This window comes from Mustelus asterias, chromosome 5, assembly GCF_964213995.1.
Source record: "Mustelus asterias chromosome 5, sMusAst1.hap1.1, whole genome shotgun sequence".
Lineage (NCBI taxonomy): Eukaryota > Metazoa > Chordata > Chondrichthyes > Carcharhiniformes > Triakidae > Mustelus > Mustelus asterias.
The window spans coordinates 9,646,381-9,667,716 of record NC_135805.1 but is presented as its reverse complement, the minus strand read 5'-3'; the positions used below and the strand labels follow the sequence as shown (position 1 = coordinate 9,667,716).

Sequence of the window (21,336 nt, the reverse complement as noted above, 5' to 3'; positions counted from 1 at the left end):
CGTATCCCCTCCCGCGCATATCTGACATGGTCAACCAGATTGAGCAGTACCGGGTGTTCTCCACCATAGACCTCAAGTCTGCCGACCACCAACTCCCCATTCGCCCAGAGGACCGACAATACACGGCTTTTGAGGCGGATGGTCGCTTGTATCACTTTCTCAGGGTTCCTTTTGGTGTCACCAATGGGGTCTCGGTCTTCCAGCATGCTATGGACCGAATGGTGGACCATAACGGACTGCGGGCTACCTTCCCGTACCTGGATAACGTCACCATCTGCGGCCATGACCAGCAGGACCACGACACAAATCTCCTTAAGTTCCTATGCACTGCATCTCGCCTGAATCTGACCTACAACAGGGAGAAGTGTGTATTTCATACGCGCCGTTTAGCCATCCTCGGATATGTGGTGGAAAACGGGGCCATTGGCCCTGATCCAGACCGTATGCGTCCCCTCTTTGAACTTCCCCTGCCCACTAGTGCAAAAGCACTGAGAAGATGCTTAGGCTTCTTCTCTTACTATGCACAGTGGGTTCCCAATTACGCGGACAAAGCCCGTCCGCTCATCAAGTCCACCTCTTTTCCCCTAACACCAGAGGCTCGATTGGCCTTTGATACACTAAAAGCCGACATCGCGAAAGCCACGATGCACACTGTTGATGAGTCCATCCCCTTTCAAGTGGAGAGTGATGCATCGGATTTCGCCCTGGCCGCCACACTTAACCAGGCGGGCAGGCCCGTCGCCTTTTTTTCCCGCACCCTCCAAGGCCCCGAAATTCGACATTCAGCAGTGGAAAAGGAGGCCCAGGCCATTGTGGAGGCCGTCAGGCATTGGCGCCATTACTTGGCGGGAAAACGGTTCACCCTGATCATGGACCAGCGGTCCATGGCGTTCATGTTCAGTAACACGCTGAGGGGCAAGATCAAGAACGACAAGATCTTGAGGTGGAGAATCGAACTCTCCACCTATAATTACGACATCATGTATCGTCCAGGGAAACTCAATGAGCCCTCGGATGCCCTGTCGCGTGGAACATGCGCCAGTATACAGGAGGACCGTTTGCAGGCTCTCCATAATGACCTATGCCACCCTGGGGTCACTCGGCTCTACCACTTTGTAAAAGCCCGCAATCTGCCCTACTCGGTGGAGGATGTCAGGTCGATAACGAGAAGCTGTCGGGTATGCACGGAATGCAAACCGCACTTTTACCGACCTGACCGGGCACATTTAGTCAAGGCCACTCGTCCCTTCGAAAGACTGAGTGTCGACTTTAAGGGCCCCCTTCCCTCAACAGATCGGAATGTGTACTTCCTCAACATCATTGATGAGTACTCGAGATTCCCTTTTGTTATTCCCTGCTCTGATACATCCGCTGCCACGGTTATCAAGGCATTCCGTGATCTTTTCACCCTGTTCGGGTACCCCTGCTACATTCACAGCGATAGGGGCTCGTCGTTCATGAGCGATGACTTGAGGCAATACCTGCTCTCATACGGGATTGCTTCTAGTAGAACCACGAGCTACAACCCTAGGGGTAACGGACAGGTGGAACGTGAGAATGCTACAGTCTGGAAGGCTGTCTTACTGGCGTTGAAGTCAAAAAGCCTTCCAGTCTCCCGTTGGCAAGAGGTGCTCCCTGATGCGCTCCATTCCATACGCTCACTCCTGTGTACGGCAACCAACGCTACTCCCCATGAGAGGCTGTTTTCATTCCCTCGGAAGTCTTCCTCTGGGACCTCATTACCGTCTTGGTTGACGTACTCAGGACCTGTCCTCCTGCGGTGATATGTAAGGGCCCGCAAGTCCGACCCGTTGGTCGAACAGGTCCATCTCCTCCACGCCAACCCTCAGTATGCCTATGTGGCATACCCTGACGGGCGAGAGGACACGGTCTCGATCCGAGACCTGGCGCTAGCAGGGGACGTAGAAACCCCTGTCGCTCCCATACCCCCTGTTAGAAACCCCCCAACTATTGTTTCCCCTCCTGACACGGCGCGGGCAGCATCGGGACCATTACTTAACCCTTTTACTCCCGTGTACAGCTTGCCTGAGTCCAGAGGATGGTCGCCACTTCAGGGCGTGTCGGAACTCAACGGATTATCATCACCTCGGAGTCAACCGGCCCGTGAGACTGTGGAGGAACCGTTGGACATCGCCTTGGGGAGAACGCCACCGCGAGTGCCGACTCCGGTGTCATCACCGGTGTTGATGAGGTCACAACGACGGTGCGGTCCCCCTGACCGTCTGAACTTATAAACTGATGACAAATTATTCTGTTTTTTTGTACCCCGCCGGCCTTTGTCTTCAAAGGAAGGGTGAATGTGGTGAACCATCGTTGGTTCCCACTAGATAGTACTGAGCTAGGGTCTGGCCAGTACTACAAGTATGTATATATGTTGCTGTTGGGGTTAGGGATGGGTTGTTCTACTTGTTGCTGTTGGGGTTAGGGTTGGGCTGTTACACCTGTATTATAGTTATTATGGTACATCCCAGTCAGGCTTCGCCTCCTGGGAGAGGTATAAAGGTCACTGCTCTGTCTGGGACCCCTCAGTCTGGGATCGTGTACTATACATAGTAGCTTCGTTGTAACAGTAAATAAAAGCCTTTATTTCCTGAGCTTCTCAAGCCTCGTGTGTGATAACGCGCATCAGTCCCGGACCATGTCTTCCGGATTCTTAAGGGGGAGAGGAAACAGTCACAAGTCGTGGTACACATTGGTACCAACGAGATAGGTAAGAGAACGGGGATTTAAAACAGGAATTTCGGGAGCTGGGCTGGAAGCTGAGAGCCAAGACAAAACATGTGGTCATCTCTGGTACGTTACCGGTGCCACGTGGTAGCGAGTTGAGGAACAGGGAGAGAGTGCAGTTAAAAAAGTGGTTGCAGGGATGGTGTAGGAGGGAGGGTTTCAGATACGTGGATAATTGGAACACATTCTGGGGAAGGTGGGACCTGTACAAACAGGACGGGGTGCACCTGAACCAGAGTGGCACCAGTATCATGGGAGGGAAATTTGATACGGCTCTTCAGGGGGGTTTAAACTAATTTGTCAGGGGAGTGGGAAAAGGAGTTGTAGTCCAGAAGTCAGTGTTGAGGGTGGTGAGGTATTGGGGAAGGTATCAAGGTCAAGGGTGGGTATCGGTAGACAGGAAGGTGGGTTGAAGTGTGTCTACTTCAATGCAAGGAGCATCCGGAACAAGGTAGATGAACTTGGGGCGTGGATTGGTACTTGGGACTACGATGTTGTGGCCATTACGGAGACGTGGGTAGAACAAGGACAGGAATGGTTGTTGGATGCTCCGGGGTATAGATGTTTCAGTAAGTGTAGGGAAGCTGGTAAAAGAGGTGGAGGAGTAGCATTGTTAATCAAGGATAGTTTAACGGCTGTGGAAAGGCACTTCGAGGGGGATCTGCACACTGAGGTAATATGGGCTGAAGTTAGAAATAGGAAAGGAGCGGTCACGTTGTTAGGAGTTTACTATAGGCCCCCAAATAGTAATAGAGATGTGGAGGAAGAAATTGCTAAGCAGATTATGGATATGTGTGGGGGTAAACACAGTAAGAAGTTTAACAACACCAGGTTAAAGTCCAACAGGTTTATTTGGTAGCAAAAGCCACACAAGCGTTCGGAGCTCTTTGCCCCTTCTTCAGGTGAGTGGGAATTCTGTTCACAAACAGAGCTTATAAAGACACAGACTCAATTTACATGAATAATAGTTGGAATGCAAATACTTACAACTAATCAAGTCTTTAAGAGACGAAACAATGTGAGTGGAGAGAGCATCAAGACAGGCTAAAAAGATGTGTATTGTCTCCAGACAAGACAGCCAGTGAAACTCTGCAGGTCCACGCAACTGTGGGAGTTACAAATAGTGTGACATGAACCCAATATCCCGGTTGAGGCCGTCCTCGTGTGTGCGGAACTTGGCTATCAGTTTCTGCTCAGCGACTCTGCGCTGTCGTGTGTCGCGAAGGCCGCCTTGGAGAACGCTTACCCGAATATCAGAGGCCGAATGCCCGTGACCGCTGAAGTGCTCCCCAACAGGAAGAGAACAGTCTTGCCTGGTGATTGTCGAGCGGTGTTCATTCATCCGTTGTCGCAGCGTCTGCATAGTTTCCCCAATGTACCATGCCTCGGGACATCCTTTCTTGCAGCGTATCAGGTAGACAACGTTGGCCGAATTGCAAGAGTATGTACTGTGTACCTGGTGGATGATGTTCTCACGTGAGATGATGGCATCTGTGTCGATGATCCGGCACGTCTTGCAGAGGTTGCTGTGGCAGGGTTGTGTGGTGTCATGGTCACTGTTCTCCTGAAGGCTGGGTAGTTTGCTGCGGACAATGGTCTGTTTGAGGTTGTGCGGTTGTTTGAAGGCAAGAAGTGGGGGTGTGGGGATGGCCTTGGCGAGATGTTCGTCTTCATCAATGACATGTTGAAGGCTCCTCCGGAAGGCATGGTACATTGGGGAAACTATGCAGACGCTGCGACAACGGATGAATGAACACCGCTCGACAATCACCAGGCAAGACTGTTCTCTTCCTGTTGGGGAGCACTTCAGCGGTCACGGGCATTCGGCCTCTGATATTTGGGTAAGCGTTCTCCAAGGCGGCCTTCGCGACACACGACAGCGCAGAGTCGCTGAGCAGAAACTGATAGCCAAGTTCCGCACACACGAGGACGGCCTCAACCGGGATATTGGGTTCATGTCACACTATTTGTAACTCCCACAGTTGCGTGGACCTGCAGGGTTTCACTGGCTGTCGTGTCTGGAGACAATACACATCTTTTTAGCCTGTCTTGATGCTCTCTCCACTCACATTGTTTCGTCTCTTAAAGACTTGATTAGTTGTAAGTATTTGCATTCCAACCGTTATTCATGTAAATTGAGTCTGTGTCTTTATAAGCTCTGTTTGTGAACAGAATTCCCACTCACCTGAAGAAGGGGCAAAGAGCTCCGAAAGCTTGTGTGGCTTTTGCTACCAAATAAACCTGTTGGACTTTAACCTGGTGTTGTTAAACTTCTTACTGTGTTTACCCCAGTCCAACGCCGGCATCTCCACATTATGTGTGGGGGTCACAGGGTAGTTGTCATGGGGGACTTTAACTTTCCAAATCTTGATTGGAACCTTTGTAGGTCAAATAGTTCGGATGGGGCAGTTTTTGTGCAGTGTGTGCAGGAGGGTTTCCTGACACAATATGTGGATAGGCCGACAAGAGGTGAGGCCACATTGGATTTGGTACTGGGAAATGAACCGGGCCAAGTGTTAGATTTGATTGTGGGAGAGCACTTTGGAGATAGTGACCACAATTCGGTTTCTTTTGTTATTGCAATGGAGAGGGATAGGGCCGTACGGCAGGGCAAGGTTTACAATTGGGGGAGAGGTAATTATGATGCGATTAGACAAGAATTAGAGGGCATATGATGGGAACAGAAACTGTCAGGGAAAGGCACTAATGAAAAGTGGAACTTTTTCAAGGAACAAATACTGGGTGTCCTTGATAGGTATGTCCCTGTCAGGCAGGGAGGAAATGGCCGAGTGAGGGAACCATGGTTCACGAAAGAGGTGGAATGTCTTGTGAAAGGGAAGAGGGGAGCTTATGTAGGGATGAGGAAACAAGGTTCAGATGGCTCGATTGAGGGTTACAAGTTAGCAAGGAATGAGCTGAAAAAGGGGCTTAGGAGAGCTAGGAGGGGACATGAGAAGTCCTTGGCGGGTCGGATCAAGGAAAACCCCAAGGCTTTTTACTCTTATGTGAGGAATAAAAGAATGACCAGGGTGAGGCTGGGGCCGGTCAAGGACAGTAGTGGGAACTTGTGTATGGAGTCAGTTGAGATAGGCGAGGTGATGAATGAATACTTTTCTTCAGTGTTCACCAAGGAGAGGGGCCATGTTTTTGAGGAAGAGAAGGTGTTACAGGCTAATAGGCTGGAGGAAATAGATGTTTGGAGGGAGGATGTCCTGGCAGTTTTGAATAAACTGAAGGTCGATAAGTCCCCTGGGCCTGATGAAATATATCCTAGGATTCTTTGGGAGGCAAGGGATGAGATTGCAGAGCCTTTGGCTTTGATCTTTGGGTCCTCACTGTCCACGGGGATGGTGCCAGAGGACTGGAGAGTGGCGAATGTTGTTCCTCTGTTTAAGAAAGGGAATAGAAATGACCCTGGTAATTATAGACCGGTTAGTCTTACTTCAGTGGTTGGTAAATTGATGGAAAAGGTCCTTAGGGATGGGATTTACGACCATTTAGAAAGATGCGGATTAATCCGGGATAGTCAGCATGGATTTGTGAAGGGCAAGTCGTGCCTCACAAGTTTGATAGAATGTTTTGAGGAGGTAACTAAGTGTGTTGATGAAGGTAGGGCAGTTGATGTCATATACATGGATTTTAGTAAGGCGTTTGATAACGTCCCCAGTGGTCGGCTTGTGATGAAAGTAAGGAGGTATGGGATAGTGGGAAAGTTGGCCGATTGGATAGGTAACTGGCTATCTGATCGGACACAGAGGGTGGTGGTGGATGGAAAATTTTTGGACTGGAGGCAGGTTGCTAGCGGAGTGCCACAGGGATCAGTGCTTGGTCCTCTGCTCTTTGTGATTTTTATTAATGACTTAGAGGAGGGGGCTGAAGGGTGGATCAGTAAATTTGCTGATGACACCAAGATTGGTGGAGTAGTGGATGAGGTGGAGGGCTGTTGTAGGCTGCAAAGAGTCATAGATAGGATGCAAAGCTGGGCTGAAAAATGCCAAATGGAGTTTAACCCTGATAAATGTGAGGTGATTCATTTTGGTCGGACTAATTTAAATGTGGATTACAGGGTCAAAGGTAGGGTTCTGAAGACTGTGGAGGAACAGAGAGATCTTGGGGTCCATATCCACAGATCTCTGAAGGTTGCCACTCAAGTGGATAGAGCTGTGAAGAAGTCCTGTAGTGTGTTAGCTTTTATTAACAGGGGGTTGGAGTTTAAGAGCCGTGGGGTTATGCTGCAACTGTACAGGACCTTGGTGAGACCACATTTGGAATATTGTGTGCAGTTCTGGTCACCTCACTATAAGAAGGATGTGGAGGGGCTGCAAAGAGTGCAGAGGAGATTTACCAGGATGCTGCCTGGTTTGGAGGGTAGGTCTTATGAGGAAAGGTTGAGGGAGCTAGGGCTGTTCTCTCTGGAGCGGAGGAGGCTGAGGGGAGACTTAGTAGAGGTTTATAAAGTGATGAAGGGGACAGATAGAGTGAACGTTCAAAGACTATTTCCTCGGGTGGATGGAGCTATTACAAGGGGGCATAACTATAGGGTTCGTGGTGGGAGATATAGGAAGGATATCAGAGGTAGGTTCTTTACGCAGAGAGTGGTTGGGGTGTGGAATGGACTGCCTGCAGTGATAGTGGAGTCAGACACTTTAGGAACATTTAAGCGGTTATTGGATAGGTACATGGAGCACACCAGAATGATAGGGAGTGGGATAGCTTGATCTTGGTTTCAGATAAAGCTCGGCACAACATCGTGGGCCGAAGGGCCTGTTCTGTGCTGTACTGTTCTATGTTCTATGTTAAAGGATCAAGAACAAGAGGCACAGATTTAAGGTAATTTGCAAAAGAAGCAAATGTGATGTGAGAAAAAGCTTTTTCACACAGCGAGTGGTTCGTGTCTAGAATGCACTGCTTGGAATTGGTGGAGACAGGTTCAATTGAGGCTTTCAAGAGGACATTGGATGATTATTTGAATAGAGACAACATGCAGGGGCACAGGAAAAAGGCATGGGCATGGGATGAAGTCATGATGCTCGTTTGGACAGCTGGTGCAGGAAGTATGGACCAATGACCTTCTGTGCTGTAACAATTCTATGATCTGCAATTCATAGAATCCCTACAGTGCCTAAGGAGGCCATTCGGCCCATCGAGTCTGCACTGACCACAATCCCACCCAGGCCCTATTCCCATAACCCCACATATTTACCCTGCTAGTTCCCCTGACACTAAGCGGCAATTTAGCAATCAACCTAACCCGTACATCTTTCGACTGTGGGAGGGAACCGGATCACCCAGAGGAAACCCATGCCGATACGGGGAGAATGTGCAAACTCCACACAGACAACGTCTCGAGGCTGGAATTGAACCCAGGTCCCTGGCGTTGTGAGGCAGCAGTGCTAACCACCGTGCCACTGTGCCGATGAACTAGTGGCACAAATCGAGGTAAATGATTTCAATCCATTTGCTATTATAAAGACAAGTTGGACTGTGACAAGACAGACAGAATGGTGAAAGAGGAGGGTTGGCCTCGATTGTAAAGAATGACATAAGGACATCAGAAAAAATCTAGCCCGAGTACAATCAAGTCAAAATTAGGAATAGCAAGAGTCAGAAAACACTGGTGAGAGCAGCTTATACTAACAATAGTTATACCATTGGACAGAGCATTAAACAAGGAATTAAACACTTAAAGGAAGAGTGATGAGGTCCTGCAGCAGCAGTTTAGGGAGTTAGGTAGAAAGTTAAAAAGCAGGACCTTGAGGGTTGTAATCTCAGGATTACTCCCTGTGCCACGTGCCAGTGAGGCTAGGAATAGGCAGATAGTGCAGCTCAACACGTGGCTAAACAGCTGGTGTAGGAAGGAGGATTTCAGATATCTGGATCATTGGGGTCTCTTCCGGGGCAGATGGGACCTGTACAAGAAGAACGGGTTGCATCTAAACTGGAGGGGCACAAATATTCTGGCTGGGAGGTTTGCGAGTGTCACACGGGAGGATTTAAACTAGTTTGGCAGGGGGGTAGGACCCAAAGCAAAGGTGAATTAGCTAAAGGGGAACCAGAGAGTAGGGCCAGTAAGACTCAGAGAAACAGCAGGCAGGGTGGGATTGCTAATCAGAGAGGGTCTAGTGGACTGAAGTGCATTTGTTTCAATGCGAGAAGTGTAACAGGTAAAGCAGATGAACCTAGAGCTTGGATTAGTACTTGGGACTATGATGTTGTTGCCATTCCAGAGACTTGGTTAAGGGAAGGACAGGATTGGCAGCTTAACATTCCAGGATACAGATGTTTCGGGATAGAGGGGGATGTAAAAGGGAAGGGGAAGTTGCACTACTGGTTAAGGAGAATATCACAGCTGTAATCCGGGAGGACACCTCGGAGGGCTCATACTGCGAGGCAATATGGGTAGAGCTCAGGAATATGAAGGGTGCAGTCACAGTGTTGGGGGTTTACTATAGGCCACCCAACAGCCAGCGGGAGATTGAGGAACAGATATGTAGGCAGATTTTGGCAAGGTGTAAAAGTAACAGGGCTGTTGTGGTGGGAGATTTTGATTTCCTCGATATTGACTGGGACTCACTTAGTGCTCGGCGCATGGATGGGGCAGAGTTTGTAAGGAGCATCCAGGAGGGCTTCCTGAAACAGTATGTAGATAGTCCAGCTAGAGAAGGGGCCATACTGGACCTGGTATTGGGGAATGAGCCCGGCCAGGTGGTCGATGTTTCAGTAGGGGAGCAGTTCAGGAACAGTGACCACAATTCAGTAAGCTTTAAGGTACTGATGGATAAAGATAAGTGTACTCCTCAAGTTAAGGTGCTAAATTGGGGGAAGGCTAATTACAACAATATTAGGCAGGAACTGAAGAATGTAGATTGGGGACAGATGTTTGAGGGCAAATCAACATCTGGCATGTGGGTAGCTTTCAAGTGTAAGTTGATAGGGACTCAGGACCGGCACATTCCTGTAAGGATGAAGGATAAGTATGACAGGTTTTGGGAACCTTGGACAATGAGAGATATTGTGAGCCGAGTCAAAGAGAAAAAGGAAGCATTTGTCAAAGCTAGGAGGCTGGGAACACACGAAGCAAGTGTGGAATACAACGAAAGTAGAAAGAAACTTAAGCAAGGAGTAAGAGGAGCTAAAAGGGGTCATGAAAAAGCATTGGCCAGCAGGATTAAGGAAAATCCCAAGGCTTTTTACACATATATAAAGAGCAAGAGGGTAGCCAGGGAGAGGGTTGGCCCACTCAAGGACAAGGGAGGGAATCTATGCGTGGAGCCAGAGGAAATGGGCGAGGTATTAAATGAGTACTTTGCGTCAGTATTCACTAAAGGGAAGGACTTGGTGGATGATGAGTCTGGGAAAAAATGTGTAGATAGTTTGAGTCATGTTGAGATCAAAAAGGAGGAGGTATTGGGGTTCATGAGAAACATCAAGGTAGACAAGTCTCCAGGGCCTGATGGGATATACCCCAGAATACTGAGAGAGGCAACGGAGGAAATTGCTGATGCCTTGAGAGAAATCTTTGTATCCTCACTGACCACAGGTGAGGTCTCAGTGGACTGGAGAACAGCCAATGTTGTTCCTTTGTTTAAGAAGGGTGGCAAGAATAATCCAGGTAATTACAGGCCGGTGAGCCTTACATCAGTGATAGGGAAATTATTGGAGAGGATTCTTCGAGACAGGATTTATTCCCACTTGGAAATAAGTAGACATATTAGTTAGAGGCAACATGGTTTTGTGAAGGGGAGGTCGTGTCTCACGAACTTGTTCAAGTATTTCGAGGAAGTGACGAAGATGATTGATGAGGGTAGGGCAGTGGATGTTGCCTACATGGAGTTCAGTCAGGCCTTTGACAAGGTACCTCATGGCAGACTGGTGCAGAAGGTGAAGTCGCATGGGATCAGAGGTGAGCTGGCAAGGTGGATACAAAACTGGCTCGGTCAAAGAAGACAGATGGTAGCAGTGGAAGGGTGCATTTCTGAATGGAGGGCTGTGACAAGTGGTGTTCCTCAGGGATCAGTGCTGGGACCTTTGCCGTTTGTAATATATATATAAATGATTTGGAGGAAAATGTAACTGGATTGATTAATAAGTTTGCGGATGACACAAAGGTTGGTGGATTTGCGGATAGCGATGAGCATCATCAGAGGATACAGCAGGATATAGATCGGTTGGAGACTTGGGCGGAGAGATGGCAGATGGAGTTTAATCCGGACAAATGTGAGGTAATGCATTTTGGAAGGTCTAATACAGATAGGAAATATACAGTAAATGGCAGAACCCTTAGGAGTATTGATAGGCAAAGGGATCTGGCTGTACAGGTACAAAGGTCACTGAAAGTGGCAATGCAAGTGGAGAAGATAGTCAAGAAGGCATACGGCATGCTTGCCTTCATCGGCCGGGGTATTGAGTTTAAAAATTGGCAAGTCACGTTGCAGCTTTATAGAACCTTAGTTAGGCCGCACTTGAAATATGGTGTTCAATTCTGGTCGCCACACTACCAGAAGGATGTGGAGGCTTTGGAGAAGGTACAGAAAAGATTTACCAGGATGTTGCCTGATATGGAGGGCATTCGCTATGAGGAGAAGTTGGAGAAACTTGGTTTGTTCTCACTGGAGCGACGGAGGTTGAGGGGCAACCTGATAGAAGTCTGCAAGATTATGAGAGGCATGGACAGAGTGGATAGTCAGAAGCTTTTTCCCGGGGGGTGGAAGAGTCAATTACGAGAGGGCATAGGTTTAAGGTGTGAGGGGCAAGGTTTAAAAGAGATGTACGAGGCAGATCTTTTACACAGAGAGTTGTGGGTGCCTGGAATCTGTTGCCGGGGGAGGTAGTGGAAACGGACACGGTAGTGACTTTTAAGGGACTTCTTGACACGTACATGAATAGGATGGGAATAGAGGGATATGGTCCCTGGAAGGGTAGGGGGTTTTAGTTCAGTCGGGCAGCATGGTCGGTGCAGGCTTGGAGGGCCGAAGGGCCTGTTTCTGTGCTGTAATTTTCTTTGTTCGTTGTTCTTATTGCAGCATTTAATAAAGGAAATAACTGTGGGCACTTTAATCTTCGTATAGATTGGGACAATCAAATTTGCAAGTGTAGTCTAGAAGATGGGTGAGTGGAATGTTATCGTGACTATTTCTTGGAGCAAATAGTTGTGGAACGAGCTAGGGATAAAGCTATATTAGGTCTACTATTTTGTAACAAAGCAAAGTTAGTTAGTAATATTACAGTAAAAGATCCACTGGGAAATAGTGATTGTAGTACCACTAAATTCCAGGTTAAGTTTGAAAGTGCTCGGACTCCAGCTCTTCACAATATATATTCATGATTTGGATGAGGGAACTAAATGTAATATCTCCAAATTTGCAAATTATACAAAGTTGGGTGGGAGGGTGAGCTGTGAGGAGGATGCAGAGACATTTCAGTGTGATTTGGACAGATTGAGTGAGTGGACAAATGCATGGCAGATGCAGTATAATGTGGATAAATGTGAGGTTATCCACTTTGGTAGCAAAAACAGAAAGGCAGATTATTATCGGAATGGCTATAAATTGAGAGACGGGGATGTGCAATGAGACTTGGATGTTCTCGTACACAAGTTGTTGAACGTAAGCATGCAGGTACAGCAGACAGTAAAGAAGGCAAATGAGATGTTGGCCTTCATTACAAGAGGATTCAAGAATAGGAGCAAGGATGTTTTGCTGCAATTAAATATGGTCTTGGTGAGGCCACACCTGGAATATTATTGCAGTGGTCTCCTTATCTGAGGAACGATGTTCTTGCTATCGAGGGAGTGCAGTGAAGGTTTACCAGATTGATTCCTGGGATGGCAGGACTGACATATGAAGAGAGATTGAGTTGGTTCGGATTGTATTTGCTGGAGTTCAGAAGAATAAGGGAGGATCTCATAGAAATCCCTAAAATTCTAATGACTAGACAGGGTAGATGCAGGAAGGATGTTCCTGATGGTAGGGGTATCCAGAGCACGGTGTCCCAGTCTAAAGATACAGGGTAAACCTTTTAGGACAGAGTTGAGTAGAAACTTCTTCACCCAGAGAGTAGTAAACACAGAAAACAGTTGAGGCCAAAACATTGTATGTTTTCAAGAAGGAGATAGATATAGTTCTTGGGGCAAACGGGATCAAAGGATATGGGGCGGAAGGTGGGATCAGGCTATTGAGTTGGATAATCAGCTATGTTCATAATGAATGGTGGACCAGGCTTGAAGGGCCAAATGGTCTCCTCCTGCTCCTATTTTCTAAATTTCTATATGATACTTTGCCACAGAACTCTTCAAATATTACATTCCTATGAATTAAGTCACTGTCAAGAGTCCTCTCTCACCATTCAACACTGTTTATCTGGTAAAACATCACAGGATTATAATAAATTGAGTCACCTTCAGAGATTCACTCCAGGATGGCTTGAGACAGGGTCTTTCAGGGTCCATGGTAACTGAATCCATTTTCTTTTGGAAGAGAACCAACACACAGTCGAGAATCCTCATAATCAAATGAGGCGGTTTGGCTAATTTACGCACAGTGGAAATATCAGCAGGCTTGATTGTCTGGAAAGAGAAAGATAACAGGCAGTTCTTCATTACATTATAGAACAACTGACCAGAACAAACTGGCATTCAATCAATTCTTATCTTTAAGGTGGTAAAAAAGATCATTGCACCTGGAGATGCAGCGTTAAAGTTGGTTCCTTTTTTAAAAGTTTGAAGGTTTATTTATTAGTGTCACAAGTAGGTTTATAGTAACACTGCAATGAAGTTACTGTGAAAATCCACTAGTCACCACACTCCAGCACCTGTTCAAGTACACTGAAGGAGAATTTAGTACGGACAATGCACCTAACCAGCATGTCTTTTGGACTGTGGGAGAAAACTGGAGCACCTAGAGGAAACCCATGCAGAAAAGGGAGAACATGCAAACTCCACACAGGCAGTCACTCGAGGTCGGAATTGAACCCGGGTCTCTGGCGCTGTGAGGCAGCAGTGCTAACATATTCCTAGCTCTTTATAAATAATATAATATGTTAGAGGCAGTTAATTAGGAGGCTGCCTGAGGTAAAATTGCCAAGGCAATCTTGCTGTCAAGTGCAGACTTGGGATCTGCTTTACTCCCTGAAATTGGGGTCACACACCCAATAAAATTAAGATCAATGACTCAAGGCCAAAGGGCTACATTCAGAAACTATATTGACTTGAAACCTAGTGAAATAGGAATGAAAGGTGTTCCCTATCTCAGCAGCAATGAGTTTCCTTGATGTTCCTTCACTCTTCCTTCACTGTTTATTTGACTTGGTTCCCATCAGGAGGGAAGTAAATCCTCCACGAAGGCCACCAGAGATACAACTGTGAGGGTAGGGAATCCTTACCTCTGGTCATCTGTGGATCAGTGTGAAATCCAAACTTGGCTTGCAAAGCATTTTTTTACTGTGTTAAATGTGCTAAAAAACTTCAGGCTGTCCTTGATTTCCATTATTTGGAAATACTTCGAATTACAGATATTTGGCATTTGAAATTATGGGTCTACATGGGAGCATTCAAGAGGAAATGGCCCCACATTATCTTTTGACACAACACAGTATATTAGACATTGACAGTTGACTATATGGAGTAACTGTCTACTTAGTAACACCATGCAAGCTCAATGTGTTTGTAAAAACAATGAATGCATTTAAGATGGTTCCAGGAATTTCTCCTGTATCAAGTAAAGAAGGTACTCACATTGAGAGCAGCCTCTGCAGCTTCTAGTGCTGGTTTTGCAGCTATCAGTTTGCCCTCTGCAATACTTTTATCCTCTTCAATTTCATCGACAATTTTCTGGGCTTTATCTTTAACGATCATAACTTCATTCTTGACCACCTCTGCTGCTTGTGCACTCACCGTTACCTCTCCCAGAACCTGCAAGATGAGAATTACAGGAAAAATCTTGTCCATATTGTTGTTAGGTGTGATATTTTTGAAATGTGACTCTCATTTTGATGCTGCCAGTCAAGTGAACTCGACAGCTTTCCAGCACTGGGCAGTACCAAAGGAGCCTGCTCCTTTTCGAACAAGAATCATTGTAAACGTACTGGGCGTCTGCTGCAGGTGTAAACGGTGATGCAACACAAAATCCTGTGAGAGTCAGAAAATGAGATACTCACCAGCAAGGTCCTGTTTCCTGATTTCTCTCTGCCCCTTGCCAGTAACGTAATGAAGTACCCACCCACAAAGGGCAGGAACCTCATTTATATATATTTAGTATTTAATAATGGGCCTCCCAGCCACGTGATGCAAGTATGGCACTGCCCCAGCACAAGTTAACACTTCCCCTGGCACTGGTTGGCATGCCAATCTGGCAATGCTAACCTGGTACTGGGGAAGTAATGGCCTTGTGATATTATTGCTAGGCTATTAATCCAGAAACTGAACTGATGTTCTGGGGACCCGTGTTCGAATCCCGCCATGGCATACAGTGGAATTTGAATTCAATATAAAAAAAAATCTACTGATGACCGTCGAGCATCAGAAAAACCTATCTGGTTCACTAATGCCCTTTAGGGAAGGAAATCTGTTGTCCTTACCTGGTCTGGCCTACATGTGACTCCAGAGCCACAGCAAAGTGGTTGAATCTCAACTGTCCTCTGAAAAAGGGCAACTAGGGATGGGTAATAAATGCTTGCCAGCCAGTGACATCAAGTCCTACGCATGACTAAAACCTGTGCCAGAGACCAATACCAGAATGCGCCATCTGCAGAGCCCTACAGGGGTGCTCCCCTTGTGTGTTGGGGTGGACGGGAAGCGCCAATGCCTGTGAAGGGCGGGTGTACTTGCCTGGGAGAGAGGTGGGGGCGGGGGGATATCATGCTTGTGAAGGAGAGGGAGTGGAACTTGTCTGTTAAGGGGAGATTGATGGCTGAGGGGGTGGCGATGGTTATGAGGGGGTGGGGGGCGGGGGTCGATGTCTTTGGAGCGACGATTGCCCACAGTACTGCCGTGGTGGGGTGGGGTGAGGTAGAGCCCTGACACTTGTGTGAATTAGAAACAAGAATAAGCCACTCAGCCCCTCAAGCCTGCTTCCCTATTCAGTAACGTCATGGCCGATCTGATTGTAACCTCAACCCCACATTCCTGCCTATCCCCGATAACCTTTCACCCCCTAATTAATTAAGAATCTATCTAGCTCTGCCTCAAAAATATTCAAAGACTCTGCTCCCATCCTCTCTGCCTTTTGAGGAAGAGAGTTCCACAAACTCTCAACTCTGACAGAAAGAATTCTCCTCATCTGTCTGAGGAGTCTAAAACTAGAGGGCATAGGTTTAAGGTGAAAGGGGAGAGATACAAAAGGGTCCAGAGGGGCACTTTTTTAACACAGAGGGTGGTGAGTGTCTGGAACAAGCTGCCAGAGGTAGTAGTAGAGGCGGGTACAATTTTGTCTTTTAAAAAGCATTTCGACAGTTACATGGGTAAGATGGGTACAGAGGGATATGGGCCAAATGTGGGCAATTGAGATTAACTTAGGGGTTTAAAAAAAGGGGGCGGCATGGACAAGTTGGCCTGTTTCCATGCTGTAAACCTCTATGATTCTATGAAATGGCCAACATCTTATTTTTAAATAGTAAAGTAAAAAGTAAAGTTCATTCATTAGTCACAAGTAAGGCTTACATTTGCACTGCAATGAAGTTACTGTGAAATTCCCCTAGTCGCCACAGTACGGCGCCTGTTCAGGTCAATGTACCTAACCAGCACATCTTTCAGAATGTGGGAGGAAACCGGACGGAGCACCCGAAGGAAATCCATGCAGACATGGGGACATTGTGCAAACTCCACACAGACAGTGACCTAAGCCAGGTATCGAACCCGGGTCCCTGGGGCTGTGAAGCAGCAGTGCTAACCACTGTGCTACTGTACTGCCCCATGGTACATAGTGTATATAGTAAATAGTGACCTCTCGTCACCACATACTTTTCTAAATTCCAATGGATAGGATCCTAGCCTGCCCAACCTTTCCCCATAAGACAACCTGCCCATTTCTGGCATTTGTCTTATAAACATCCAGCTTCCAGTACATTGAGCTGCCAAATCTGTTTTGAAATTATCACAAATAGCAAGGCAATTATCTCACACCACACAATGCTCTCTAAGTTGGAAGTTTGTCTCTACAATGATGGTATACCAATGCTATATTGTATCTGTGACAAGTTGATTTGTGAACACGAGCTCACGTCAGTTTTTCTCTTACTGAGTGCTGAGGCTCAGTCTCGCAGATATGAACAAAGAACAAAAAAAATTACAGCATAGGAACAGGCCCTCTAGGCCTGCACCGACCATGCCGTCCATCCGAACTAAAACCCTCTACCCTTCCGGGGACCATATCCCTCTATTTCTATCCAATTCATGTATTTGTCCAGACTATCGTATCTGCTTCCACTATCTCCCCCGGCAGCGAGTTCCAGGCACTCGCCACACTCTGTGTACAGAAAACCTTCCTCGTACATCTCCTTTAAACCTTGCCCCTCGCACCTTAATCCTATGCCCTCTTGTAATTGACTCTTCCACCCTGGGAAAAAGCTTCTGACTATCCACTCTGTCCATGCTCCTCATAATCTTGTAGACTTTTATCAGGTCGCCCATCAACCTCCGTCGTTCCAGTGAGAACAAACCAAAGTTTCTCCAGCCTCTCCTCATAGCTAATACTCTCCATACCAGGCAACATTATGGTAAATCTTTTCTATACCCTCTGCAAAGCTTCCACATCTTTCTGGTAGTGTGGCGACCAGAATTGAAGACTATATTCTCAGTATGGCCGAACCAAGGTTCTATCAAGCTACAACATGACTTGCCAATTTTTAAACTCAATGCCCTGTACAATGAAGGCCAGCATGCCGCATGCCTCCTTGACTACCTTCTCCATCTGCATTGCCACTTTCAGTGACCTGTGTACCTGTAGGAAATGACCTTAATGACTCAGCCAGTTTGGTTACTGGTGCTGCTATCGAGCCACTTCTGGTGAGGACATTGCATATGCCATCACCAAGAATACATCCACCCTTGTTAACCTCAATGTCCATTCCATGTGGTGTTTAATATGGAGGGGGACGGATTCATCAGCTCTGGGGAAGGGATAATGGGCAGATAGTTTATATTTCATAAACTGCAATCATTTTGTTCAAATTTAGTGTCCATTTTTGTCATATCACTATGTTGCAAGTTCTCATAATTATTGTAAAAACAATTTAGTATTTTTATAATAAACAAAGCTCCATCTCTTGTGATTATAACAATAAAAGTTTGATTATCTGCAATTTATTTAATGAGTATTACATAGCAAGACTATGACAAGGTGAGATAAATGTGAAACTTTCATGCATACCAACCTTATCAGCATTACGTGATGCCACTGCGAGCTCCTTTTCTTTCTGGGCCAGTTCATTTGCGAGAATAGCTACAGATTCTGTAGCTTCCAGAAGTTTGGAGAGACCTGCAATAAAGTGTTTTGTTTGGATAAAAGCTGATGCATCTCACAAAAATTTCTTTTCTATTTGCTCACCAAAATGAGGGTATGCTATAGAAACCTTCAGCACATTTTAGACAGCGACAACACAAGACTGTTTCACTACCGCACAGTGTGAAGACGCACAGAGGGTGATCTGGGAAAAGGGTGCTTCATCTATGAATGCAACATTGGCACTTTGGTGCAGGGGGGTAGGAAGTGCTTATGAAAATTATTTTGCTTTATTACCTCCATTAGTTAGTGAGTGTTTTTCTTTTGTCGCCAATCTAGGGGGTTGTAAATTGTTATTCCTTTAGTTAATGAAATTAGTGACTAGCTAACTAGTCACATATTTAAGTAAGGTTAGACAGACATGGCAGGCATGGTGATGTTCCATGACTGCAACATGTGGAAATCTGTGGAATATTTTGCAGACCCTGACAACCAAATCTGCAGTAGGTGTTTGCAGCTTAAGTAACTTGGGCTCAGAGTTGCTGAGATTGAGTCTAAGGTCAGACCTTGCAGATCATACAGGGGAAGACACACTGTTCTGGGAGCAGTTACACCCCTTGTGATATAGTCATTTGATAGTATACGACATGAATATTGCTGAAAAAGAGACATATTTTGTTGAAGCTTTTCATCTTGCACTCATCAGTACATTTCCAAGAACATAATGCAAGAGAAATCAACAATTTTTTACTGGATGAGAAGAGAGTGCTGATTGGTTGGCAAATCTGCCATTCAGCCCCATATTTTTTGGCCCCCTTCACCCCAAGAACTATATCGAACTCCTTGTTGCAAACATACAGCGTGGGATTCTCCCAAAAAAATTCGAAGTGTTGAATTTGCATAAAAACTGGAATAAATCCCGCAGGTTTTTTCAATGGGAATTTCAAAATGAATCTCCCACATTCTGTGCATCAGAGTGCCCGAATGTGAATCTTATTAAAAATCTGTGGGCGGAGCCTATTCTTGCTGGAGAGGCTGGCAGCATAGCGCTGAGCGGAGCACTGCGCATGTGCCGATCTGTCAGCGCAGAGATTACAGGCCTCCCAATCATCCTGCAATGCTGCCCCCTGACCTCAAAATGCCCTGATTACTGGCCTCTCTGACGTGGTAAGAAGTCTAACAACACCAGGTTAAAGTCCAACAGGTTTATTTGGTAGCAAAAGTCACTAGCTTTCGGAACAGGCTGTTCCTTCGTCAGGTGGGTGGGAGTTCTGATCACAAACAGGGCACAAAGACACAAACTCAATTTACATGAATAATGATTGGAATGCGAGTCTTTACAGCTAATCAAGTCTTAAAGGTACAGACAATGTGAGTGGAGGGAGCATTAAGCACAGGTTAAAGAGATGTGTATTGCCTCCAGACAGGACAGCTAGTGAGATTTTGCAAGTCCAGGCAAGTTGTGGGGGTTACAGATAGTGTGACATGAATCCAATATCCCGGTTGAGGCCGTTCTCATGTGTGCGGAACCTGGCTATCAGTCTCTGCTCAGCGACTCTGCGCTGTCGTGTGTCGTGAAGGCCGCCTTGGAGAACGCTTATCCGGAGATCAGAGGCTGAATGCCCGTGACCGCTGAAGTGCTCCCCAACAGGAAGAGAACACTCTTGCCTGGTGATTGTCGAGCGGTGTTCATTCATACGTTGTCGTAGTGTCTGCATAGTTTCCCCAATGTACCATGCCTCGGGACATCCTTTCCTGCAGCGTATCAGGTAGACAACGTTGGCCGAGTTGCAAGAGTATGTACTATGTACCTGGTGGATGGTGTTCTCGTGTGCGATGATGGCATCCGTGTCGATGATCCAGCACGTCTTGCAGCGGTTGCTGTGGCAGGGTTGTGTGGTGCCGTGGTTACTGTTCTCCTGAAGGCTGGGTAGTTTGCTGCGGACAATGGTCTGTTTGAGATTGTGCGGTTGTTTGAAGGCAAGAAGTGGGGGTGTGGAGATGGCCTCATTATTCATGTAAATTGAGTTTGTTTCTTTGTGCCCTGTTTGTGATCAGAACTCCCACCCACCTGATGAAGGAACAGCCTGTTCCAAAAGCTAGTGGCTTTTGCTACCAAATAAACCTGTTGGACTTTAACCTGATATTGTTAGACTTCTTACTGTGTTTACCCCAGTCCAACGCCAGCATCTCCACATCATGACTCTCTGATGTGTCCAGGCAAGCTGAACCCCACCCCCATCGACAGTCCCAACCTCCCCATTCATAGAGGTTGATCAATTTCCCCCCCAGTTGGCAAGCTGACCTCCCCCATCCGCCCACCCTGATGGCCACCCCAATCAGATGACCAGCAGAAACCAGGATGAGAAAGAGACTTCTTTTCAGCTTGCTGTCCCTTCTAAAACTAAAGCCTGCAGCTCCAAACTGAAAATGATAGAACTCCTATCACCTGACCTGCCAACCAGCTTTTCTCCTAACAATGCAGGGTCATAAACATCCCCATAAAAGTAAACAAACCCCCATTTAAGCAGCAATAAAAAGGTAAACCGGTGACATAAAGGCCTGCTTACAATTGCAGAAAGCATGATTTAGAAAAAAATATCTCTTAAAGGTACACTAACGTCACAACCCTGTATCCTCAGACTATGAGCCCTGTTTCCGGACACCCCCACCATCAGGGACATCCTTCCTGCATCAACTATGTTTAGTTCTGTTAGAATTTTGTAGTTTTCTATGAAATTCCCCCCCCATTCTTCTGAACTCCAGCGAATACAATCCTAACTGACTCAATCTCTCCTCACATGTCAGTCCCACTGTCCCAGTAATTAGTGTGGTAAACCTTCTCGGCACTCCCTCTATGGAAAGAACATTCTTCCTCAGATAAGGAGACCCAAATTGCACACAATATTCCAGGAGTGGCCTCGTGTCTCCGTGGGTTTCCTCCGGCTGCTCCGGTTTCCTTCCACAACTATGAAAGATGTGCTGGTTAGGTGCATTGGCCGTGCTGAATTCTCCCTCAGTGTACCCGAACAGGCCCTGGAGTGTGGCAACCCAGGGATTGTCACAGTAACGTCATTGCAGTGTTAATGTAAGCCTATTTGTGACACTAATAAATAAACTTTAAAACCAAGGCACTATATATTTGCAGCAAGAT

The 21,336-nt window shown here is 46.5% G+C and overlaps 1 protein-coding gene across 1 annotated transcript in view; it reads right to left on the bottom strand.

The window, feature by feature from the left end:
• The window catches only part of LOC144493945 (dynein axonemal heavy chain 8-like), a 1,745,965-nt gene that overhangs the window by 345,619 nt on the left and 1,379,010 nt on the right, over positions 1-21,336 (bottom strand). Inside the window, exons 70-72 of the mRNA XM_078213522.1 lie at positions 18,115-18,218; positions 14,480-14,656; positions 13,145-13,312 (exon numbers count right to left, since the gene is read on the bottom strand). Of these exons, the coding sequence (XP_078069648.1) occupies positions 13,145-13,312; positions 14,480-14,656; positions 18,115-18,218 (449 nt within the window). The remainder of the gene's footprint in view (positions 1-13,144; positions 13,313-14,479; positions 14,657-18,114; positions 18,219-21,336) is intronic.